Below are 27,220 nucleotides of genomic sequence, written 5' to 3'. Positions count from 1 at the left end.
AAAATAATAAATAAATTACATAAAAAGAAAGTAGTCAAAAGTTATAGTCTTTTTACCAAAGAAGATAGAGGGCAAACAAATGCATGAAAAAACGCTCAAAATCATGAATTCTTAGGAAAATGGAATTAAAACCAAAGAGAGTTAAAACTACACACTTATTTCAAGGGCTAAAATTTTAAAACATTGACCGTATCAAGTGTTGGCTACCTTGTAGAGGAACTGCAATTCTCATACACTGTTGATGGGAAGACAAAAGGGAACAACCACTTTAGATCACTGTTTGGCATATCTTAAAATGTTAAAACATCTACCTACACTGCAATAGTCTGAGTTATTAACACATGGGAAATAAGACATATATCCATATAAAGAACTGAATGCAATTATTTAAAGCAGCTTTATTTATAATACCCCAAACCTGGAAATAATCCAATGTCCATAAGCAGATGAATGGATAAACAAAGACGTTATCCATAGGAGACTACTCAGCAATAAGAAGAATTAACTACTAATATAAGCATCATTGTTGAATTAAAAAATAATTGTGCAGCATGAAGTAAATCAGTTTTTAAAAAAGAGTATACATCTTATGATGCCTATTTAAAATTATAGAAAATACAAACTAACCTATTGTAAAGGAAAGTGAATCAATGAATCAATGATGGTCTGTAGGGCTGAGGAGAGTAGGAAATGAGTTTCCAAAAGAGCATGAGGTAAATATGTGATACATAAATTTACTTTCATGATTGTGATGATGGTTTCACAGCTTTACATGTATGTCAAAGCTTATCAAATTGTACCCATTAGGTAAGTGCACTTTGTTGCACATCAACTGTACAAACCCATGTTGTTCAAGGGTTACCTTAACCTTTGTTAAATCTTAGGAAAGCCTTAAAAAGTGGTTCCAAATAAAAGCGTAGATGTCCCACTTTTCTTGGAAAATTAGGTTGGCAACCCTGTATGGTCTCTACCATCTCTCTCCTTATGCCCTGGGAAGTGCAGCCTTGCCTCAGTGGCAGCCAATATTGGCGAGCAATGAAGGTTGCTGCCACTTGAATCAACAGAACTGCTCACTGGGTCACAAAAGACACATCCTTGGACTACAGGACTGCCCTTCTCTCTATCCTTGTTTTCCCACCAGTAGAGCAATGCCCTTGAGGGAACAGCCCAGAAAGGCTATAGGAATCCACAAACCTCAGCTACAGGAAATACAGTTATGGAGATCCTGAAAATTTCTGTACACACTGATCACACAGGACATAGTCACTGAAGCATTTGTGGATGAACTTTTAGAAGAGGAACATTCCATCTAATTTACTGCAGTTCCTCAACTCCCTATTAATCCAGTGTTTCTGCACCAACAAAACCAACCCCCCGAAAACCAAGTCCCCTTGGTAAATTTATGATTAACATCTCTACCCAAAACTGTATTCCTTTCCTTGTCCTGACCCTGTTCCCCTCAGGATTGAGGAGTATCAAATAAAAGCAGGACCCTGCAGGCCCTCCTGGGTACAAAAGCCCCTCCATGTGTCCCTTGTTTGTTAGTAGAAAGAGGTTTTAGTCTCCAAGGTCTTCCCTGAGTTCCAAAGTGCAGACTCAAGCAGTTCCTCATTAGGGAAGTGAGGGAATACAGAAACAAAGGAAAAGCAGTCAAGGAAGGAAAGTAATGACAGCTTAAACAACAGTTCAGCAATAAATCAGAGTCCTTGTTCCTCCTCAAATGATACATATAACAACAATCTGACACATATCTTTGTGCTGTTCAGCAGAAACCAAGACCCCCACCCAGGTGGAAGATGGTGACTACATGCTGTCCACAAGCACATAGACCCCAGACTGGTTGGAACTAGCAGGTTGATGATTAAGATAACTAAAACATCACCCTGTTACCTCAATACTAAGAAATCAGAAGAAAGTCCATGAGCTGCAACACTCAAACCACATGTTGCCTTTAAAAACCCTTCCTTGGACGTGGATGGATCTAGAGACTGTCATACAGAGTGAAGTAAGTCAGAAAGAGAAAAACAAATATCGTATATTAACGCATGTATGTGGAACCTAGAAAAATGGTACAGATGAACCGGGTTGCAGGGCAGAAGTTGAGACACAGATGTAGAGAACAAACATATGGACACCAAAGGGGGAAAACTGCAGTGGCGTGGGGAGGATGGTGTGCTGAATTGGGTGACTGGGATTGACATGTATTCAGTGATGTGTATAAAATTGATGACTGATTAAAAAAATAATTATAAAATAAAATAAAGAAAACATATTAAAAGCAGCAAGGGAAAAACAAAAAATAAATAAATAAATAAAAACAAAAAAATAAAAACACACACACACACAAAAAAAAAAAGAAAAAAAAACCCTTCCTTGAAAACCATTGGGGAGTTCAGGTCTTTTGAACATTAGCTGCCCATTCTTCTTGCTTGATGCCCTACAGTAAATGCTGTACTTCACTTCATCACAACCTGGTGTCAGTAGATTGGCTGTGCTGCACATGGGCAAATGGACCTGAGTTTGGTTCAGTAACACAAATTATGGTTCTACCTGACTCTTGTAGTCTAAAATAAATGACACTGAAAATTTCATTGAAAATTTGTACATCATGGCACATGGCTCCTTTATAGGACCTGGGGATGAGGTCCCCTCAATGGTGCTGGGAATTATGTGAACAAGGGAATAAAATTCATGTTGGTCACAGAAGCACTGGGGGTTCTCACAACAAAGGCCTCCTCTTCAGGGTGACTTCCGACCTCTCTGAAAATCCTGGCACCAGTCCACCAATTAGGACCACAGAGACCTGCAGTCTTTCTTTTAAGGCCTTGGGAAGCAATGCAAATTAATCTGTTCACCTCTACATGCTACAGATCACAATTCTGCTTCCAAACCCCCACGGAAGAGAGAAAAGAACCGCCAAAAATTAAAGGTGCAAGAGGAGGCCTTTACAAAAGATCACAAACCAGAGCAATGTGCAGCAAGCAGTTTCCAGGTTGGTAAATTAGAACCTGGAAAAATTCATCAAAAGTATGATGTGAGAACAATAATGTCCCTGAAAAAGGTAGTCCTTCTTAGCAAGCTGAGGATAGGTCCTTTGGACCCAACCTGGGTCAGGTCCATTCCCTAAAATCAGAGAGAAAGGAATGAGGATCCTGCTAAGGGCTTGGGCTATTCATAATTTCCTCAAGCAAATGGCAGAACACAGAGTTCAGCTTTCCTGAGCCTGTTGGAGTGGTGCCTGATGTACAGGGGTGAAATGGCTTCAGCCACAGAAAGTGGCAGTGACATAAATCTAACAGCAGCTCTGGGCAGGTTACAAAGTATAATGTATCTCCTTAAAGCCTTAGGTGTAACTGAAACTTATAAGCAATCTTGCATGGTGTATGTTTGAATAAAAGAGGTTTAAATTCAGGTAAATGGCTCTCACACAGTCTCCTCCAGTGTTGCTATACTGAGTGAGGAAATAAAACATTCCCTGCACATTTAAGGCTTTTCTCCAGCATGAACTCTCCAGTGTCTGAGAAGGTTAGATTTGCGGCTAAAGGATTTCACACATTCACTACATTCATAAGGTCTTTCTCCCGTGTGAACTCTCTGGTGTTGAATGAGGTCAGATTTGTGGGTAAAGAGTTTCCCACATTCACTGCACTCATAAGGCCTCTCACCAGTGTGCCCTCTCTGGTGTTGAATGAGGCTAGAACTTTGGCTAAAGGATTTTCCACACTCATTACACTCATATGGTTTTTCCCCAGTGTGAACTCTCTGATGTTGAATGAGGCTAGCACTTTGGCTAAAGGATTTCCCACATTCCCCACATTCATAAGGCTTTTCTCCAGAATGAATTCTCCGGTGTTGAATAAGCCCAGAGCGTTGTCTAAAGGATTTCCCACATTCACTGCACTCATAAGGTCTTGTGCCAGTATGAATTCTCTGGTGTTGAATGAGGTCAGATTTGCGGGTAAAAGATTTTCCACATTCAGTGCACTCGTAAGGTCTTTCTCCAGTGTGAACTCTCTGATGTTGAATGAGGATAAATTTGCGACTAAAGGATTTTCCACAAACACTGCACTCATATGGTCTTTCTCCAGTATGAACACTCCGGTGTCGAATGAGGTTAGAGAACTGTCTGAAGGACTTCCCACATTCACTGCACACATAAGGCCTTTCTCCACTGTGAATTCTCTGGTGTTGAATGAGTTCAGATTTGCAGCTAAAAGATTTCCCACATTCGCTACACTCATAAGGCATTTCTCCAGTGTGAACTCTACCATGTCGAATGAGATTAAAAATTTGTCTAAAGGCTTTCCCACATTCACTGCACTCATAAGGCCTTTCTCCAGTGTGAACTCTCTGGTGTCGGAAAAGGCTAGAACTTTGTCTAAAGGACTTCCCACATTCGCTGCACTCATAAGGTCTTTCTTTAGTGTGAACTCTCTGGTGTTCAATGAGGTTGGATTTGTAACTAAAGAATTTCCCACACTCACCACACTCAAAATGCATTCCTCCAGTGTGTTGTCTCTGGTGGTGAATGAGTTTGGATTTGTGACTGAAGACTTTTCCACATTCACTGCATTCATAAGTCCTTTCTCCAGTGTGAATTTTCTGGTGTTTTGTAAGACTAAAGTTGTGGGTAAATAATTTTTCACGTTCTCTGCATCCATAAGGCTTTGTACCACTGTGAATTCTCTGGTGTTTAACAAGGCCAGAGATATGGCTAAAGAATTTCCCGCATTCACCACACTCATATGGCCTTTGTCCAGTGTGAATTTGCTGGTGCCGAACAAGTCTGTAGTTGCAGTTGAAGGCTTTCCTACATTTGTTACACTCATAAATCCCTTCTTTAGAGCAGACACTTTGATCTTGAACAAGTGTGTGGCTGTGGCTGGCAACTTTTTCACATTCACCCCACTTGTAATGACTTTTTTCACTGTGAAAGGCCTGTCCACTCTTGCTGCCACTCTGTAGTTCCTCACTGTTGGGTGTGGCCTGGTGCTGGAGAAGGCCCAAGGTGGCTGGGAAGTATTCCCCAACCTCCCTACAGGTGAAAGGCTTCCCTGGCACAAAGAAGTTGCAGCTCCTCACAAGCGAGGCCCTGTCCACATCTCTTTTCCAGGGCTTCTCTCCACTGTCATGCCTCTGTTGCTGGTGAAGGTTTGCACTGAAACAGAAGCATCTCACATATGTGCCACCCAAGTCTGGTTTCTGCAAAGGGTATACTGTTTGGTGCTCAGCTTGCTGCAAAATATCTTTTAAGATGGGGACACACATCTCATAGGGGTGGGTCTTCTGGGTGGATGGACCTGCCTTAGAAGCCCTAACCTGTGACTCTCCGTCTACAGATATACTCTGCTCAGAAGGGGCCTCCTCATCTTCTGTCCCATGGCAACAACCTGAAAGCAGAGAAACGCTGAGGAAATGCATGTTTACTTTGGTGGGAAAGTGAAGCCCCATTACAAAGGTGTGTCAGACACAACAAAGAATAAGCCATGGGTTTGTTCTAAAAACAAGGAAGCTGGGGGCAAGCTGAGGAAGTGGCTGCTTGGCAGCAGTGGGCAGGCCTCTGAAGATCACAAATAAGGGAGACCTCACCAGACAAAGGACACAAGGATGGGTTGCACCACACAGAGCAGAGGCAAGGTTTCCAACTCATTCCTCTGCCAACAACCTTCAGCTGTGGGGCAGGCTGGTTGTGTCCTGCCCCAGTAAAATCCAAATGGAATCGAGTAGCTGGCGTTCAAGGAATATTTAAGGATATGTGCACACCTCATGATACATGTGCATGTCAATGGGGGAGAACACTGCAGAGGGAGCAGTACCGAGGAACAGGTGACCCATGGAAGCCACAAAGGTGAAGGCAGCCAGGAGCCGGAAGTCACAGATGAAATAACAAGTCAGCAAAGTGTCAAGTATGGGGAAAAGGTAGAAATGAGGTGCGGTCAGTGGCACTACTGGTCACCGGGCAGGCTCCTGGTTTGATATGAAAACAGCCATGATGTCATGTCCTCCCCCAGCTGTCACTCACCAGGCCCAGGCAGGCTCTCCTCTGAGACCATCTTACCATGTCTACTCTGTGAAACAACCAGGGTTCTCTCTGCACCCTCCATTGTACAACTACTCAGAACCTGAATAACACAAGTCTTATGAAAGACAGCATAGGTGAGTGGCCAGCACTGGCCTAGAGCAACTTGCCCTATGACAGTATTCAGTAAAGAAAACATTACATATAATTGAATCACTTTGCTGTACACCAGAAACTAATACAACATTGTAAATCAACTATAGTTCAATTTTTTTAAAAAGTCTCTAATAAAATGAGATATTCCTGGGGGAAAAAAAAGAAAACATTACAAAAAACAACTAAAGGAGAGTCTTACAAAAACAGCCCATGGATCATGTAAGTAATGACCATGATCTGGCACAGGCAGTCACAAAGAACTGTTAGCTAGAAGAAGTGGGAAGAACTGGAGGCCATGGATCTGGACATAGTCACTCCACCAGGGAGAGGGCAAGCAACGTGGGATTCATTAAGCCAACTACAAGGCTCCTGACTCCCAGACCCATCTCTGCACTTTGGAGGCAACAGGTGTTAGGGATGCTTGGGGAGTCCATTACTCAGGGCATGACACACAGCTCAGTGCTGGCACCCACAGCACATCTGACAAGAAAGTAGAGGAAATTAGCAGAGCCCATGATCCAGCTGTGGAAAAGACAATGCTAACTCCAGGGAAAAAAGGAAAAACAGGACATCATCTCAGAACACTGGAAAGAGTGTGAAGGTCTTACCCAGGGATGCTACAAGTGCAAAGTTTTCCAGCATCACATTGTAGTACAGGAGTCTCTGAGCCTCATCAAGGAGCCCCCACTCCTCCTGGGAGAAGTCAATGGCCACATCCTCAAATTTCATACCCTGTCATAATGGAGACAGTTCATTCCACCATCAGCTTCTCTCCTAGGATTCCAAGTTCATCATGCCACGTTCCCCACTCCCCTCACCCCCTGCCCCAATCTATCCTCTGCTCACTCTACTCCCCACCTCAGAGGAGATACCAGGCCTTGGTGCCATTAGAATCACTCTCTCCTTATATTCCCACTGATACTGTGTCTTCCCACATCAATAGGCAGATGAGCAGATAGGTGACATCTGACCACTGGGTCTTGCATGTAGGCCACATTGCCTCTTGTCAATAAGGTGGGTGTCACACACATAGGTTAGGGAGAGACGCTGGCCACAGGGAGGGTGTGAGTGATCTGACACTGGTCTTTCCTTCACCCTTATGACCCCAACAACAGGGTTCTAGGGCCATTAGTTCACACTACCTCTTCACATGCACATCATTCTTTGAACCACACTTCGCTCCCGTAGCTGCATTCCCACAGGGACAACTTCAAAGGTCACACAGCCTTGCCATGATGGGGATAGTTCATTTCATGACCAGCTTTCCCCCTAGGATCCCAATTTCACCACCTCCCCAATCTATCACTTGCTTACCCCTCTCCTTTCCCCACCTCAGTCAAGATTTCCAAGCTCAGGTGGCACTGATACCCATTGTCTCATCATGGTCCTACTGATCACTGTGACAGCCCTAAATAACAGACAGGTGGGCAGACAGATGTCATCTAAGCTCTGGACCTAGCACATAAAGCCACAACACCCCACTCTTCTCAGGCAATTCCCCTGGGGTTCCCCAGATCATTTCTCCCAGACACCAGCAATCCTGGGCTCACCCTTGACTCTTATGCCAATACCAGGGCCCTGGAACCGTGAGTTCACACTCCCTCTCCATGTGCACATCACTCTTTCCACCACAGCTCTCTCACAACTTCACTCCCACAGCCACAGCCCCCCTCCTGCCCTACACCAAAATCATCTCCTCAGCCTCTCTATTCATTACTCAGTATATGTGATCCACAGAATGCTTGGCAAATTCAAACACGATCAAGTACGACCCTAGACGGTGATGGTCCCCACTGACAAAGGCAGCCTTGAGTCCTGCTATGAAGGCCTCCTTCCTTGACTGTCCCTTGCTTCAATCTCACCCACTGAGAACCACATCAGATCTCAGATACCCATGGCCCTACTCCACCTGTGCTGCACTTGATGAACCCTCACCAGTCATAGCTTTCCTTTCTCCACCTAACCCTCATTCACGGCCCAGCGCCTGGCCCTTTACATCATCTGTGAGTTTCCCAGATGACCACTTGTGTCCCCAAGCTAATCTGCCAGCCTGACTAGAACACCCCAGGTCCCACCAAGGGTTACAACAAAACCCTAGTGAGTTGGTAGAGCAGTGAATAAACACCAGCTTGTCTGAATTACTCCCGATGATGCCTCTGAATCCATCTCATGTCCACTGATCCTTCAGAAGCCTTGGTCGCATGCCAAAACATTTACCCTTACAACCCTCTCTGTGACTAACTCCTTCACCCATGTTGTGACACCCACCTCCCACAACCAGGGCTCCAAACAGGAAACCCAGTCCGCAGGCCCATTCTCTTCTTCCTAGGCTATTATTACCATTATCTTCCTGACGAGGACTCCCCATACTAAAACGATCTACAGCTCCTCCCTGGTCCACACTGTCTACTACCTTCTGGATAAGTCTCCATCCCAAACTCCTCCTCAGAGTTCCAGATGCCCACAAACTGCACTCTGAAACACCTCATATCCTTAAGAGGTCAAGAATAGAACTTCTAATATCCCCAGTGAAAATTACTCTTACTATGGACTTCCCCGTATCAGTTGGTAGAGCTTCCATCCTTCCACATGTAAAATCCATACTTTCACTTCATCCCTGACTCCTTCTCTCAACCTCAAAATTAGAAAATCCAGCTTGCCATACCTAAAACACCAATCCAGAATCCAGCCACATCTCCCAACTCCATGGCCACCACCCTGGTCCAGCTACCAGCACACTCACCCAGACTATAGGAGTATCCTTTTCCCTGGTCTTCCTATCTCCTCCCTGATGCCAATACTGTTCTCCATGCTGCAGCCACAGGGAGCCTGTTGAGACCTGGGTCAGATCACCTGTCTCCACTGCTCCAAATTTCTCATTGCTCCTATCACCTCCAGAAGAGACACCCAATTTCTCACAAAGCTGTTCCAGGGAACTCCCTGGTGGTGCAGTGGTTAAGAATCCGCCTGCTAATGCAGGGGACACGGGTTCAATCCCTGGTCTGGGAAGATCCCACATGTCATGGAGCAACTAAGCCTGTGCGCCACAACTACTGAGGCCACAGAGAGCCGCTCACCTAGAGCCCATGCTCCACAACAAGAGAAGCCACCGCAATGAGAAGCCCACGCACCACAAGGAAGAGTAGCCCCCACTCAGTGCAACTAGAGAAAGCCCACGCGCAGCAATGAAGACCCAACGCAACCAAAAAAAAAAAAAGCCGTTCCAGACCTGCCTCCTGCTCCACTGCTCTCAGTTCGCATGAGAAAGAAAAGATACCTGCAGGTCCCTGAACCCTCCCTCGCCTCCCCTCCAGGCCTTTGCACATTCTGGTTCCTATGCCTGATCTGGTACTTTCCTTATCTCATTCCACTCGTTGCCAAAAATAGGAACCATTCTTCATAACCCTAGGCCTGGTGTTTGTTCAAGGCCCCAGGCCCAAGGCCTGGAAGAGTGGCAAAACAGTACCAGGACGCTATTACCCCAGAGACCACAAGGGTGGGGTGAGGACTAACGAGACCCTGAAATAAACTCCACAAGCCAGTATTACTAAGCGATTCCGTAGTTACAGGAATCTGTGGAAGACAGGTCGTTTGGGAGTTTGACCACCACGGCCAGCATCCTTGGGCTCAGACCGCTAAGTACCCTTGGCCAGCCCAGGAGCCAGGTGAGCTCGAGATGTCTGAATTACCTCCGGGCCTCAGCCCTGAGAGCAGACTCTTGCCAGCTGTGTAATCTTTTACAGGATTCGACCTTTCCCGTATCTACTATCTCTCTTCTCGTCTGTTCTTCCTCTGAGCAGCCTTTGGAAAACTTTTAGAATCCTATCTCAGTGTCCCTCTTTTGCTCACACCCTTCAGAATGAAAGTAAATCTCCTCAGGCACAATTTCGCCTCACATTCTTTGTGTCCTGCAGACATAAGACGGACTCCAGGTTTCCCGAATCCTCCCGCCTCAGTCCGACCTCCCAGCCTTTGCACTTGCGGGTCCCTCCGCCTGTCACCCTCTCCCACGCGCCATCACACTGTCATAAAAAGACCTACCCACGACCGCCTCACCGTCCCGGACACCGCGCCCCAAGCTGCAGGAACGTGAGCAGGCGCCCCGGGGCTTTAGTGTCTGGGGTGGTGAGGGCGGTGAGAGCCCGGAAGACGAGCGTTTACCTGAGGCGGGTCCCTCAGCGCCGCCGCCGCCATCGGAGTTTGTGGGCGAAGCGGAGTCTGTGAGGCGTGGAGGTCCCGATCTCAGCCTGTTTCGGGTCACCCCGAGGTGCGCCGCCGCCAAGCCTTGGACCTGCCTCTGTGGAGGCCTCTGGCACCTTCTCTTTTAGGACCCCTGGCTCCGAGCCTCTGAATGGGCGACCCGAGCTGAGAAAAGCCAAAATGACCGCCACAAGGAAGACGCCGGAAGTCCCGCCCCAAAGCGAAGCCCACGCACGGAAATACCTCTGCCCTGGGCTTTCATTGGCTCAACTCCGCCACCATTGGGTGCATTGCCCTCTGGGTAGTGTAGTTTCCACAGCTGCGCAGGAGGAGATTCCTGGCGTCCACCTCGGCGAAGAGATGTTCTGCGCAGCACGGAGAAATATAGCCATTATTTTGTAATAACTTTAAATGAAGTACACGCTATAAAAATATTGAATCACGGGACCCCTGGCGGTCCAGTGGTTAAGACTCCGCGCTTCCACTGCAGGGGGCATGGGTAAGATCACACATGTCGCTTGGCAGGGCCAAAAAAAAAAAAAAAATTAAATCACTATGTTGTATACGTGAAACCAATATAATATTGTAAATCAGCCATACTTAAACTAAAGAAAAAAAAGGTTCTGGGGCACTGAGAGTGGCGCTGGGAAATGACTAACCTTGGGGGGAAAGGAATGTGATTACCCCTTTTTAAAGGGGTGGTTCGCGGGTTTCCGGGGAGTGTTGTCTGCCACGGATCATTTGTTTAGAGACATTATTCCGGTCTCTATAAGCTCAAAATGGCCCCCTGTGGCTAAAAAGATTATTCCAATTATTTCCAAAGGCTACAAATGCGAGCGGACATATTCTCATTCAAACTCAAAATGCATCCGGTCTTAGCTGGAATGTAATAAACGTTTTCTTACTATTCAAATACATACAGTTAGAAGTGTTGGTTGTTTTTTAACTCTGTATGTTTAGTTAGGGCCATGACTTGGAAGATGAGTAACGATGTTTAGGCCTCCCTGAAACAGGAGGACAAGAAGTTGTCTCTGCCTCTGTTTCCCAGAGAACATCTTTCATGCCTGCATCCTCACTGATTGTGTCTAAACCATAAAGGAGAACTGTCTAGCCACTTAATATTTCTTACTCAATGGCTAAAGATATATTCAGTCTCTTTAGGAATCTGACATCTATCTCAAATGGAGAGCAACTTATGAAATTGTTTTGGTATAGTGTAGTGCCTGCTCAATGAGTGATAGTGTTCTCAGGCAGAGGGCATGTGCAAAAGGGGCATCTGAACCCCATCATCTCATCTCCTTGCTGGGAGGGGGTTATCATTTCTCCAGTGATTGTTGGGACTGTTGTGCATGAGGAATAGATGATATCGAAAAAAAAAAGTTGTGAAATGCGAATTATAAGGAACTATTTATAATGATTATGTAGTTAGTCAAAGAGTGGCAGAGAGAACTCTGGGGAAGCATCTGAAGAGGGTGAAAAAAGTTAAGACCTCAATAATTTTTATTAGGAGATACTAAAGTCTGAGAAGAGATGTTAAACTGAGCTCAATGTTTTTTCCCTGATTTAAACATTTATTTTTATTTTTGACGTATAGTTGATTTATAATATTATGTTTCAGGTGTACAACATAGTGATTCAAAATTTGTATAGATTATACTTCATTTAAAGTTATTACAGGGGCTTCCCTGGTGGCGCCTGAGAATCTGCCTGCCAATGCAGGGGACACGGGTTCGAGCCCTGGTCTGGGAAGATCCCACATGCCGCGGAGCAACTGGGCCCTTGAGCCACAAATACTGAGCCTGTGCGTCTGGAGCCTGTGCTCCGCAACAAGAGAGGCCATGACAGTGAGAGGCCCGTGCACCGCAATGAAGAGTGGCCCCCGCTCGCCACAACTAGAGAAAGCCCACGCACAGAGGCGAAGACCCAACACAGCCAAAAATAAATAAATAAATAAATTTTAAAAAAAGTTATTACAAAATAATGGCTGTAATTCCCTGTGATGTACAATATATCCTTGTTGTTTATTTATTTTCTACATAGCAGTTTGTACCGCTAAGTCCCCTACCCCTATCTTGCCCCTCCCCTCTTCCCTCTCCCCACTGGTAACCACTACTTTGTTCTCTGTATCTGTGAGTCTGTTTCTGTTTTGTTATATTCACTAGTTTGCTGTATTTTTTGGATTCCACATGTAAGTGATATCAAACAGTATTTGTCTCTCTCTTTTTCACTGAGCATAATACCCTCCAGGTCCATCCATGTTGCTGTAAATGGCAGAATATCATTTTTTATGGCTGAGTGGTATTCCACTGTGTGTGTGCGTGCGTGCGTGTGTCTGTGTGTGTACCACATTTTTTTATCCATTCATCTGTTGATAGGCACTTAGGTGGCTTCCATATCTTGGCTATTGTAAATAATGCTGCTATGAACATTGGGTGCATGTACCTTTTCAAATTATTATTCTTGTTTTCTTTGGATATATACCCAGGAATGGAATTGCTGGATCACATGGTAGTTCTATTTTCAGTTTTTTGAGAAACCTCCATTCTGTTTTCCACAGTAGACATTAACTGCTCTGGGACATCCAAGGAATGGGGAAACGATCACGAAAATAATTCCAACAATAACAGCAGCAGCAGCTGAGTCTCCATGAACCTCACTGTGCACCCACCCCGGGCTGAAGGCTTCACGTGCCATGATAAAGGGACTGTCCCCAGTTCTGCAGCTAGACTTCCAGGTTTGAATCCAGCCTCTTGAATCTGATACTTGTCTGTGGTGCGACCTTGGGGGACCCACTTCATCTTTGTGATTCTGGATTTCCCCAGCGATACAGTGATAGCTCCCAATGCCCAGAGTGCTGTGAGAATTAAAAAGAAATGCTCCAAATGCAAATCCTGGAATCCTGGTACCAGTACGGGCTGTGTTTTGTTGCTTTGACTGACCCTCACAGAGGCTATGGTGAACACCTTCATCACCTCCCTGTCACAGTCAGTGAAGTAAATCTTGGGGAGCTCTAGAGTGGCCCACAGATTCCCTGGGATTCCACACTGAGACCTCAGTAACCTGAAGCCACGTCCTCCAGTGGATCAGAGGGTTCTAGGAAGCCCCATTTGTTTCTCACAAGCACCTGGGGACAGAAGGGCCCAGAGATATGTGGCTTGGGGATATCACCTGCAGGTGTGGCTGGTGGTGTAGCCACTGCACACAGAACGGGCACCTCAGCTCCTCCAAAGGCCTGAGAGCAGGGCTGCTCTTCATCCCCATTTTACACAGGAGACAACCCAGAGTGAATTGTTTTGCCTGTGGTCCCAGTGATGGCTGGCGATGAGATTTAAACCCACATTGTATGGCCCACGTTTGGGGAGTCTGATCACTGACCTATTCTTTGGCTTCCAGAAGGGCTTCGGAATGTCTATTCTAATACCACCTGGTCCACCTTTTTTTTGTGTGTGTGGCTGCATTGGGTCTTTGTTGCTGCGCACAGGCTTTCTCTAGTTGCAGCGGGCAGGTGCTACTCTTCGTTGCGGGCGCAGGCTTCTCATTGCAGTGGCTTCTGTTGTTGCAGAGCACAAGCTCTAGAGCGCAGGCTCAGTAGTTGTGACATACGGGCTTAGTTGCTCCGGGGCACGTGGGATCTTTCCAGACCAGGGCTTGAACCTATGTCCCCTGCATTGGCAGGCGGATTCTTAACTACTGTGCCACCAGGGAAGTACCACACCTGGTCCACCTTAAAGTCCTGCTCCAACCCACCAATCCCCAAGATAGACCAGGAAAATGGGTGAAAACTACAAAGCAGGGCTTTATTATATTATTAAACATCTAACTTAGGAAAGTGATGAAGTGTGTTAATAATGCAGATGAATCTATAATGCAAATTAAGTGTATGATAAATATGAACATTACATTGTGTATAGCATACAAATTTGCAAAAATTAATAATTTTATTTATTTATTTATTTGGCTGCGTCGGGTCTTAGTTGTGGCACGTGGGATTTTAGTTGCGGCATGCAGGATCTTTCATTGCAGTGCGTGGGCTTCTCTCTGGTTGTGGTGCGCAGGCTCTAGAGCACGTGGGCTTAATTGCCCCACTGAATGTGGGATCTTAGTTCCCCAACCAGGGATCGAACCCATGTCCCCTGCATTGGAAGGCGGATTCTTAACCACTGGACCACCAGGGAAGTCCCCAAATTTGCAGAAATTAGGAAATATTTTTCCGGAATTGAAAACAATTATTCCATAAAGCAAAAGAATCACTTATGTTATTCAAGGAGTAAAATGGGTAAAATTCCAATATATCTTTGTTATTTTACTGTCCTATTTGTTAAAAGGAAATAGCCCTAACTCATAAAGGAAAATAGCCCAAATGATATGAGCACACATTTTACCAAAGACATACAGATAGCATATACACATCCGAAAAAATGCTCATCATGAATCCTTAAGGAAATCCAATTAAAGCAACACTGAAATAGCATGACAAGCTTATTAAGAGGGCTAAAATTGGGGAATTCCCTGGTGGCACAGTGGATAAGACTCTGCGCTCCCAATGCAGGGGAACCGGGTTCGATCCCTAGTCAGGGAACTAGATCCCACATGTGTGCCGCAACTAAGAGTTCACATGCCACAACTAAGGAGCCTGCCTGGCACAACTAAGACCTGGCACAACCAAATACATAAATAAATATTTTTTTAAAAAAGGAGGGCTAGGGCTTCCCTGGTGGCGCAGTGGTTGAGAGTCTGTCTGCTAATGCAGGGGACACGGGTTCGAGCCCTGGTCTGGGAAGATCCCACATGCCGCAGAGCAACTAGGCCCGTGAGCCACAACTACTGAGCCTGCGCGTCTGGAGTCTGTGCTCTGCAACAAGAGAGGCCGCGATAGTGAGAGGCCCGCGCACCATGATGAAGAGTGGCCCCCGCTTGCCGCAACTAGAGGAAGCCCTCGCGCAGAAACGAAGACCCAACAGAGCCAAATAAACAAATAATAATTAAAGGTGCTAATAATTAAAAAAAAAAAGGAGGGCTAAAATTAAAATAATTAAACAAATCAGGATTCGCTAGGTTGTGAGGAAATGGAACCCTCATACACTGCTGGTAAGAATGCAAAAAGGTAGTCATTTTAGATCAAAATTTGTTCGTTTCTTCAAAACTTAAACATTCACCTACCCTATGACTGAGACACTGCACTCAAAGTTATTGACAAAAGATAAAATATATTCATTTTAAGAAATGTACACAAATGTTTGTATCACGTTTATTTTTAAATTGTCAAAAATCTGGAAATAATCCAAATGTCCATAAACAGATGAATGAATAAACAAATACCGATTTATCCAAAGATAAGAATACTCAGCAAAATTAAAAGGTGAAGTATTCACATAATATCATTGATGAATCTCAAAGTAGTTATACAACATAAAGCAAACCTGGAAAAAAAGGGGTAAATATTTAATGATTCCCACCATATAAATTCTACAAAATGCAAAGGTATCAATTTTAAGTGAAAGTAAATCAATGATTATTTGGAGGGAGGGAAGGGCAGGGAGAGATTATAAAAGGATGTGAGGTAAATATACAGCAATGGATATGGCCATTATTATAACTATGATGGTAGTTTCACAGGTTCATACCTACATGAAAACTTATCAAATAGTATACTTTAAGTTATGTATATAAGAAAATGTATAAAGTTTAATTCAATGTAAATTATACTTTTAAATAAAGCTATAAAAAATAGCTTTACATTTCACAAATCTGTGCATCCCTTTTAAGAAAATAAATTTGGGAATGCTATATTGACCACCATGTCTCTCTTCATGCCCTCTGAGCATCAGTCTTGCCTCAGTGGAAGCCAACATTGGTGAGCAATGAAGGATGTTTCCAACCACATCAACAGGAATACAGACTGGGCCACAAAGCCACATCCCAGGACTACAGATCTCCATTTTCACTACCTTTGTGTTCCCGCCTCTGCAGTAACGGCCTTAAGGAGAATATCAGTGAGAGACTACAGGAATCCACAAACCTTTACATGGGAGACCAGTGGTCAGCTTCCCTGAGCACACTGGGATGGTGACTGATGCAAACTGTGTGGACCTGCCAGGTGGTAAAGGTAAAACGTCTTTGGCCATAGAAATTAGCAGTGACATAAATTTGGCAAGAGCCCTGAGCAGATCAGAGAGTATATAACAAGCCACACATGCTTTCATATAACTCAGACTTACAGGGGATCTCCTGTGAACATTTGTACAAAACTGAACTCAGAGAGATGGCTCCTTTAGTGCTATTATAATCAACAGGACAATCGCACATTTCCTTAAAAGCTAAGGCCTTTACACAGTGTGAACTCTTTGATGTTTAAAGAAAGTAGATTTTTTGCTGAAGGATTTCCCACATTCGTTACTCTTACAAGGTGTTTCACCAGTGTGAACTTTCTGATGACAGCGAAGTCCGGAGCTGAAGGTGATAGATTTCCCACATTCATTGCACTCATAAGGCCATTCTCCAGTGTGAAGTCTCTGATGACCACGGAGGCCAGACCTAGTAGTTAAAGTTTTCCCACATTCACTGCACTTATAAGGCATTTCTCCAGTGTGAACTCTCTGATGACAACGGAGGCCAGACCTAGCAGTAAAGATTTCCCACATTCATTACACCCATAAGGCCATTCTCCATTGTGAACCTTCTGATGATAATGGAGGCCAGTGCTATAGGTAAAAGACTTTCCACATTCACTGCACTCATAAGGCCTTTCTCCAGTATGAACTCTCTTATGATCATGGAGGCCAGACCTAGCAGTAAAAGATTTCCGACATGCACTGCACTCATAAGGCCTATCTCCTTCGTAAACTCTCTGATGATAATGGAGGTCTTTGCAATAGGTAAAAGACTTCCTGCATTCATTGCACTCATAAGGCGTTCCTCCAGTGTGAACTCTCTGATGATAATGGAGGCCAGACCTATCAGTAAAAGACTTCCCACATTCAGTGCACTCATAAGACCTTTCTCCAGGGTGAAAACTCTGTTGTTGAGTAAGGATGGAGCTATAGCTAAAAGATTGTGCACATTCACTGCACATGTATCATTTTTCTCCAATGTGACTTTTTTGGAGATAAACGAGCAAAGATTTGTAGCTAAAGGATTTCCCACATTTGCTGCACTTGTACTGCCTTGCCCCAGTATGAACTCTTTCATGTTGACTGAGGGTCGAGCTCCGCTTAAAAGATTTGCCACATTCACCACACATGTAAAGCCCTTCTATAGTGTGGACTTTCTGATGCACAACATATAAGGATTTGAACCTGAATGCTTTCCCAGGGTCCTGGCACACAAAAACACTGTCTTCCAGTGTGGACACCCTGGTCCTGATCAGGTGTGTTTTGGGGGTTAAAGGCTTTCTTGCATTCTCCCCAGGTATAATGATTTTTTCTTCTTTGATAAGTCACCCCACACTCAGAGATTTTGTTTGGCTTCTCCTGGGAGTGAGTGGCCTGTTGCTGGAGGTGTCCTGACAAGATTAGGAAGTCCTTCCCAAGCTCCCTGCAGGTAAAAGGCTTCCATGACTCCTGGAAATTGCAGTTCTTCACAAGTGAAGCCTTGTCTACACTGCCTATAAAGGGTTTTTCTCCCATGTGCTGCTTCTGGTGTTGTCTGCTTACCCTGAAATAAAAACATTTTGCACATGCCCCACACCTCAAGAGTTTCTGGCCGTATTGTGTTCCCTGCTGCTCAGCCAACTGGAAAATGTCTCTCAAGACTGGACCACAGGGCTTCCCTGGTGGCGCAGTGGTTAAGAATCCACCTGCTAATGCAGGGGACATGGGTTCGTGCCCTGGTCCGGGAGGATCCCACATGCCACAGAGCAACTAGGCCTGTGTGCCACAACTACTGAGCCTGCACTCTAGAGCCCACGAGCCACAACTACTGAAGCCCGTATGCCTAGAGCCCGTGCTCTACAACGGGAGAGGCCACCACGGTGAGAAGCCTGCGCACCGCAGCTAGAGAAAGCCCGTGCACAGCAACGAAGACACAACGCAGCCAAAAATAATTAAATAAATAAATAAATTTTTTAAAATATTAAAAAAAAAAAAAGACTGGACCACACATCTCGCAGGGGTGGGTCTTCTGGGAAGATGGAGCTGGACTGGGAGTTCTGGCCTGTGAGATTCCTATAGAAATGCTTTGTTCAAAGGGTACCTCTGCATCCTGTGCTCCACAGCAACAACCTGAACCCAAAGAAATACTGGTGAAGTATATGTTGACACTATAGGAATGGGGCAAGCCCATCACAAATGTGCATCTGTCACATCTAGGCATGGGTCCAGGGATACTTTTGAAGACAAGCAGGTTGAACTCTGAGGAAATGGCTGCTGTGCACTGCTGGGCTCCTAAAGTCACCGAACAGTGGAAACCCCACCAAGGGAAGGACACAAAGACAGTGTATAACACGAGGAACAGAGGTAGGGTTTACAACTTACTCCTCTGTCATTGGCTTCCCACAGAACCATTCCTGTTGGTTGACATGAGGTTGTGTAGAAGAATGTGAATGTACCCATCCCATGAAAATCAACTGCAACAGAGTAGATACTGTTGAAAGTCAATATAAGGATATATGCACACCTCCAAGCACAGCATGCGTGGCCTGATGTTGGAGAGCACTACAGGGAGACCTGTCAAAGAAATGGTTGAGATGTGGGGTTTAGAGAGATCGAGATTACCGCTGGAAGGAAACCAGAGTGTAAATGATAACTACTAGAACTGACAAGTTGGCAAAGTATCAACAATGTGGAAGAACAAATGGCAATGGGATGTGGACCCAGGCAATGGAAACAAAACACTGGTTGAATGGGACAGGTCTCTCGTATGGTCTTACACACAGCCCTGGTCTCACACCATGGCCAACTGCCATTCACCAAGGCCAGGCTCCCTCTGAGCCCACTCTTCCATGACTGGAGTCATGTCTATCCTGTGATGCACAAAGGATTCTCCCCCCAACTCCTAGTTGAGCAAGTACGTGGGACACATGATGCAAGTCCTAAGAGAAAAACAGCACAAAAGAATGGCCAGCACTGTCCCAGAGCAACTCAGCACAAAAAAAGATTAGAGAAAAGAGATCTATGTGAGTGATGCCAGCGAGACGACAGAATAAGAGATACTAGCATTCATTCCCTTTCCAAAAACAATTAGACAGCTATCAATGAATAAAAATAGCCCTGGGGTGGGTGCGGGGTACAGCATAAGTGTCCAATTAAGACAAACAGCAACACAGTGGAGCAAAAGAAGGAGAATAACTGCACAGAAAGGATTGCTGGGAAAACTGGCTTAGCAGAGATGCCTGGATGGTTAGGATCAAAGTATGTAAGTGAGAGCTACTTGTGTCAGCCACTGGGCTTGTGCCATCATGGTCCCTAGTGGTCTGCTCTGTGGAGGACCCCAGCAGGCTTTGTCACTGACAACAAAGAACCTGTCCGATAGCAGCAGACTCCCCAGTTTTCACATTAGAGGATCCTGTAGAGTTCATCAGCATGGATTCCAAAGGAAATCCCCTTAGCCATAACATCCTCAATGGGAGAAAAAGAGATCAGTGGATTCCCAGCAGTCTTTGGCACCAAAGACTCCAAAAGCCATTGCCACCACTGCATACTACTGCTGCCATGGTCACTGAGGACCCCTACAATCTTCACCATTCTGATCTCAGCTGACAGATCTGCACAGAGACTATACTCCCGGGGTCTTCACTGGAGTCAAAACCACAATACCCCACCCAGCCACCACCCTTGCATTCACATAAAGGTAAAGCTATTTCTCTAACCAAAATTCACCCCAAAAGGTTGAAAGAAATGACTGATTCACCACACGTACACACATTGACACAAAGATAAAAGAAACATGAAAAATAAGGAAACATAATACCATCAAAGGTACACAATAATTTTCCAGTAACCAACCTCAAAGAAATGGAGATCTATGAACCACCAAAGGATTCAAAATAAATGTTTTAAGGAAGCTCAGTGAGGGGGCTTCCCTGGTGGTGCACTGGTTGAGAATCCGCTTGCCAATGCATGGGACACGGGTTCGAGCCCTGGCCCAGGAAGATCCTACATGCTGCAGAGCAACGAAGCCCGCGAGCCACAACTACTGAAGCCTACACACCTAGAGCTTGTGCTCCGCAACAAAAGCCACTGCAATGAGAAGCCCGCGCACTGCAACAAAGAGTAGCCCCCACTGGCCGCAACTAGAGAAAGCCCGTGCACAGCAACAAAGACACAATGCAGCCAAAAATAAATAAAATAACTTTTAAAAAAAGGAAGCTCAGTGAGCTACAAGAGAACACAGATAGATAACTCAACATGATAAGGAAAATGATACAGGAACAAAACAAGAAGTTCAGAGAGACAGGAATCATAAAAAAGAAACAGAAATTCTGAAGTTGAAGAATACAACAAATGAAAAGAAAAATGCAACAGAGTATCAACAACACACTTGGTCAAGCAGTGGAAAGAATATGTGAACTCAAACACAGGTCATTTATCATCCAGCCAGAGGGGGCAAGAAAGTGAAGTCAGCATAGGTAAACTATGGAATACCACCAAGCAAAACAATATTTGCATTATTGGAGTCCCAGGAGAAGAAGAGAGAGAAAGAAAAAGTGTCAGAAAGTTTAAAGAAATAATGTCTGACTTCCCAAGTCTGGGAAGAGATGTGGACACCCAATTCATGATGCTCATAGGTCCCTGTACAGATTCATTCCAAAGAGGATATTACCAAGACACATTATAAACAAAACTGTCAGTAAACAAGCAAAAAAGCCAAACAGAATTTTGAAAGCACGAAGAGAAAAGAAACTCCTTCACACAAGGAACCCTCATAAAGCTATCAGATTTTTCAGCAGAAGTCTTGCAGCCTAGGAGACAGTGGGATGATATACACTTGGTCCTCTGAATCTGTGAATTCTAAACCTGCAGATATGGAGGGTTCATTCTGTTCACTGTACTATGCCATTTTATATAAGGGACTTGAGCATCCACAGATTTTGGTATCCACACGGGCTCCTGGAACAAATCTCCTGTAGATACTGTATTCAAAACACTGAAGAAAAAAACCGCCAAACAAGTATACTTTACCTAGCAAAGCTGTCCTGCACAATTAAGGAAAGACTTTAGACAAACAAAAGGTGAGGGAGTTCAATGACACTCAGCCTGACTTCTAAGAAATGCCAAAGGGAGAAGAGACTACTTAGTCCTGGGCCTTGCACATCTGTCTTTCTCTCCATCTGAACTGAAGGCCTCTGTCGCAACCATGCTCCACCAGATCACTGGTCAGGCCAAGAAGCATCCTAGCTTGATCCCCTCTTTGTATTTATTAGAGTGGGAGGTACTGGAGCAGCATTGTATGTCTTGCACCTGGAATTGTTCAATCCAGATGTCAGCTGGGACAGAAAGAATAACCCAGGGAGTTCCTTGGCACTCCAGTGGTTAGGACTTGGCATTTTCACTGCTGTGGCCAGGGTTCAATCCCTGGTCTAGGAACTAAGATCCCGCAAGCTGCCCAGTGTGGCCAAAGAGAAAAAAAAGAAAGAATAACCTAGAACCCTGGAAAAAACTGGGTCCCAATGATCAATACAAGTTCTACTCAGTGAATGTCGATTACAGCAAACTGAAGAAAGAAGTTCCAGACTTCTGGGGCTTCCCTGGTGGCGCAGTGGTTGAGAGTCTGCCTGCCAATGCAGGGGACACGGGTTCGAGCCCTGGTCTGGGAAGATCCCACATGCCGCGGAGCAACTAGGCCCGTGAGCCACAACTACTGAGCCTGCGCGTCTGGAGCCTGTGCTCCGCAGCAAGAGAGGCCGTGACAGTGAGAGGCCCGCGCACCGCGATGAAGAGTCTCGCACCCCACTCGCCGCAACTAGAGAAAGCCCTCGCACAGAAACGAAGACCCAACACAGCCAAAAATAAATTAATTAATTAAAAAAAAAAAAAAAAAAGAGGTTCCAGACTTCTAAATGAAATGTTTCACTATAATGCTTCTTAGAATGAAGGTCTTCCAGAAGCCATCTGTACAATTTTCCACTTAACCAGGAAATATTTCCCCTCTAAATGCATGAAATCACGTTGGTGTTTTGTGTTGGGGTTTACACTGATTAATAAATACCTGAAACTTAAAAAAAAAAAAAAAGCCAAAGGGAGTTCTTCAAGCAGAAATGAAAGGATAATAAATAGAAACATGAAAACATAGGAAAATATAAAACTCACTGGTGAAACTGAGTATGTAGTAAAATTCAGATTACTATAATACTGTATTGGTGGTGTTTAAATCACTCAAGTATAAAAGTTAAAAACAAAAGGATTAGAATAATTATAGCCACAATAACTTGTTAATGGATACACAATATAAGAATATCTGAACTGTGACATCAAAAACATAAAATGTGGTGGTGGCAGGGAGAGTAAGTTCTGAATGGTGTCAGGAAAACTGGATATCCACAGGTAAAAAAAAAAATGAAACTGGACTCCTGTCTTATACCACTTATAAAAAGGAACTTGAAATAGATTAAAGACTTAAATGTAAGACCTAAAAACGTAAAATTCCTTAAAGACAACCTAAGGAAAAAGTTCTCTGAAATTAGTCCTAGCGATGATTTTTCTGGATATCACCAAAGCACAGGCAATGAAAGCAAAAATAAACAACTAGGACTACACCAAATGAAAATACTTCCGCACAGCAACGCAACAATCAACAACAAAAAAAGGCAATCTACAGAATGGGAGGAAATATTTGCAAGCCATGTATCTGATAAGATGTTACCATCCAAAATATACAAGGTATTCAAAAGACTTAATAACAAAAAAATAGAGTTAAAAAATGGGCAACGGGCATGGAGAGAATACATACAAACAGCCCACAGTTATATGAAAAATGCTCTTCACTAATAAGGTAGACTTCATTAGGCTCACTACAAGATTATATACCTCAAATCCTTACCTATTAGAGATCAGTACAGCAGATACTAAGCTACAAAAGAAAGGAGAGAGCAGGGTAAACAACCCAGCCCTGGCTATGACAGCAACTACTCAGAAAGCTAGGCAAGGAAGCAGTTCCCATGGTCCATATGTGAGAAGAAGACAACATCCTCTGAAGAAAAGGAAGGGAGGAAAGATAGAGCCTAGTCCAGGTCACTGGGAAGAGTAAGGGGGAAAAAAAAAAAAAGAGTAAGGGACTTACTCTTCAGCGAGGATACAAGTGCAGAGTTCTCCAGCATCAATTCTAGGTACAGGCATCTCTGAGCCTCATCAAGGAGGCCCCATTCCTCCCAGGAGAAGTACACGGCAATGTCCTCAAAGGTCACACCACCTTGTCATGATTAGTACAAATGAAAGTACGAATATTCTCTGAGAACCCACAGTCCAACTCCTCACACATCTCCACGATCATCCTCTTTCAAAGCTCCCCACCTCAAAGGAGATACCAGGCCCTGGTGCCACTGATGCCCACACTCTCCTCAGGGTTCCATTAATTACTGTGCTCAGCAACAAAAGATGGGGGGTGGGGGGCCGCAGCACATAAATGCCATCTCAGCTCTGGGCCTGCCAAGCAATTCCCTTGGGGCGTCCCAGATTGTGCCTCCAAGACACAAATTTGGGCTCATGCTTCACCCTTAAGGCCCCAACTCCAGGGCCTGTGGACCATCAGCTCTTAATTCTCTCCTTGTGCACATCATTGTGTAGACACATCTCTCACATCTTCAGACCCCACAGTTGCACTTCCCCAGCTCTGCCACCTTCCTGCCCCACACCACAGACATCTCCCTGGACTCACCCATGTACTTGGCAAACGGCATCCAGAAGAGTGCTTGAAAATTACTAACATGATTTAGTACAACCCCAATCCTCTGATGGATCCACAGCCAGGTAAATTCTCAATGCTGCTTTGATGATTGATGTTGTCTGTGATCTTTGTTTCAATATTAACCACCCAGAGCCACATGTGAATTTCAGATATCCATAACCCTCTTCCACTTCCATGCTGCACTTGCTGTCCATTCAGCCACCACAACCTTCTGCTCTCCACCCAAACTTCATTAAAAGCCCAGTCCCACATGCCCAGCACAGTGACTCTCCCAAGTGACCATATTCGCCCCAGACCTTACTCACTAGCAAGAATGAAACATCCTACAACCCATCAAAGCTCACCACCAAATCCTGGTGAATTCATACAGTAGTGAATTAGCAGGAGCCCTGCCTCAGTGTCATCTTGTCTCAATTACTCCTATGCCTCCTGGACATAGGAGCAGCTATCTCCAGTTCATTCATCCCATGGAAGCCTTGGCTACTTGCTAGATCAACCCACACCATTTCCACTATCACCCCTCTCCCTAATCTCTTTTTGTGAGGTCCAGCAACCCCAACAGTATCAAGGAAGAAAACTACTCCTTAGTATGCACCCTAGTCCTTCTGATTTTCCAATAGCGTTGTCACTAAAATCTGCATTCCCTTCCTAAACAACATCCACAGCTCTACCCTGGTCTACATAACAGCCATCACTTTTGAAAGTCTCCCTCCTGAAAGCCTTCTCCAGATTTCCAGACATGTGTGTCCAACTGCCCACTCCACTAACTGTTCTCTGAAACTTTTCAAAGTCTTAACAGGACCAAAACAAAACTTCTGATGTTCCCAAGGAAAATTCACCTACCACCAACTTTCCCATGCCAGTTTGTTGGAGCTTCCATCCTTTCAGCTGATAGGATGAAAAACTCTAGGGTCATCTCTGGCTCCTCCCTTTTCTCCCTCACCTACACCATCCAAAGTCTACTCAGCTCTTTCATTAAAAATGGACCTGGAGGGGGCTTCCCTGGTGGCGCAGTGGTTGAGAGTCTGCCTGCCAATGCAGGAGACACGGGTTCGAGCCCTGGTCTGGGAAGATCCCACATGCCACGGAGCAAATGGGCCCGTGAGCCACAATTACTGAGCCTGCGCGTCTGGAGCCTGTGCTCCGCAACAAGAGAGGCCGTGATAGTGAGAGGCCCGCGCACAGCGATGAAGAGTGGCCCCCGCTTGCCACAACTAGAGAAAGCCCTCGCACAGAAACGAAGATCCAACACAGCCATTAATAAATAAATAAAGCACACCTAGTATAGTGTAATTAAAAAAAAAAAATTGTTAAAAAAAAAAAAATGGACCTGGAGGGACTTCCCTGGTGGCACAGTGGTTAAGAATCCGCCTGCCAATGCAGGGGACACGGGTTCGAGCCCTGGTCCGGGAAGATCCCACATGCTGCGGAGCAACGAAGCCCGCGAGCCACAACTACTGAAGCCCGCACATCTAGAGCCTGTGCTCCTCAACAAGAGAAGCCACCACAATGAGAAGCCTGTGCAATGCGAAGAAGAGTAGCCCCCGCTCGCTGCAACTAGAGAAAGCCTGAGCGCAGCAACAAAGACCCAACGCAGCCAAAATAAATAAATAAATTAATTAATTAATTAATTAATTTAAAAAAATGGACCTGGAATCCAACCTTTTCTCCCACCTCCATGGTCATAACCCTGGTCCATCAACACTCATCTGGATTATAGCAGTAACCTCCTCCTGAATTCCCTGCCACCTGCCTTAACCCCATAATCTCTTCTCCACTGTGTAGCCAGGTGGAGCCTTTTAAACCTAAACAAGACCAACTCCTTTCTCTTATACAAATCTCCCATTATCTCCATAATAGATGCCCAGATTCTCAGGCAGCCACATTACAGGCCTGATTCTTGATTCCCTGCTCTTTGTTCTTAACAGAAAGAATGGAGACCTACTGTACCCTGTTCCCAACTCAGTCACACTGAGCATTTGCTCAGGCTGCTATATGTTCCTGAGATAACTCCCACACCATATGTTTACACTGGTTGCCAGAAATAGGAACACCACTATGTTACCGATTGGCCTGCATTGGGGTACTCCCAGGGTCCCCACAGGCAAGAGACAGGAAATCAGCACAGGAAGTGCCTCAAGACACCACAATTCCAGACACTATACCGCTGATGTCAGGACTAGTGAGGGCCTGGGACATGCTCTCTTTCCTTGTATAGATTCCCTAAGTTCTTTTTTAACCTCCAGAATCTGTGGGAAGAGGAAGGAAGCATGGCTGGGTTCCATGTGCACAGGACTCCCCCGTATCCCCACCCAGCCCTGGAACCAGGTGACTTCGGATTAATTTACTAACCTCTGTGTTTCAGTCTTCAGAGCTGCCTATAACCAGATCTCTGACCCTGGATAAGGACTCTACTTATCTGTGCCTCACTGTTCTCATCACGCACATTCCCGACTGTTCCCTCTCTGAGCAGCTTTTTAGTAAACTTTTAAAACCCTAATATAGGGGCTTCCCTGGCAGTCCCGTGGTTAAGATTCTGCGCTTCCACTGCAAGGGACTTGGTTTCTATCCCTGGTTGGGGAACTAAGATCCCACATGCCGAGTGGTGCGGCCAAAAAATAAATAAATAAATAAAACCCTAACACAGACTGTGTTCCTCTTCCATTCACAACTCTCCATGGCTCCCAGGTACCTCTGTTTGTCAGTCCAGGCGTGACTCCCCCTCACACTCATTGTCCCCTAAAAACAAAGGCTGGACCCCAAGTTTCCAGAAGCCTCCGGGCTCAGTCCTACCTCCAAGCCTTTACACATGCCGGTACCTCCGCCTGTAACCCTCTCCCACGCGCCATCACACTGTCTGTGAGAAACAGGGACCCCATCTTCCTGGACACCGCGGCCTGGCTGCGGGCACGTGGGCAGGCGCTCCGCACTCGGGTCTTCCGTGTCTGGTGGGGTGAGGGCGGTGAGGGCCCGCAGGACGAGCGTTTACCTGAGGCGGGTCCCTCA

The 27,220-nt window shown here is 45.2% G+C and overlaps 1 protein-coding gene and 1 pseudogene across 1 annotated transcript; one reads left to right on the top strand and one right to left on the bottom strand.

The window, feature by feature from the left end:
- Positions 1 to 125: 125 nt before the first annotated feature.
- Positions 126 to 27,220, bottom strand: ZNF551 (zinc finger protein 551). Its single transcript, XM_007175417.2, is given in 5 exon segments — positions 126 to 3,581; positions 3,583 to 5,390; positions 6,784 to 6,907; positions 10,337 to 10,740; positions 27,008 to 27,220. Coding segments are annotated over 4 exon segments (1,998 nt in total). The 5' UTR covers positions 10,370 to 10,740; positions 27,008 to 27,220; the 3' UTR covers positions 126 to 3,548.
- Positions 21,668 to 24,222, top strand: LOC114236876 (cytochrome c oxidase subunit NDUFA4-like; annotated as a pseudogene).

Source organism: Balaenoptera acutorostrata, chromosome 19, assembly GCF_949987535.1.
Source record: "Balaenoptera acutorostrata chromosome 19, mBalAcu1.1, whole genome shotgun sequence".
NCBI classification, from domain to species: domain Eukaryota; kingdom Metazoa; phylum Chordata; class Mammalia; order Artiodactyla; family Balaenopteridae; genus Balaenoptera; species Balaenoptera acutorostrata.
Note: the sequence above shows the minus strand (reverse complement) of the source record. Positions and strands in the feature narration are given on the sequence as shown.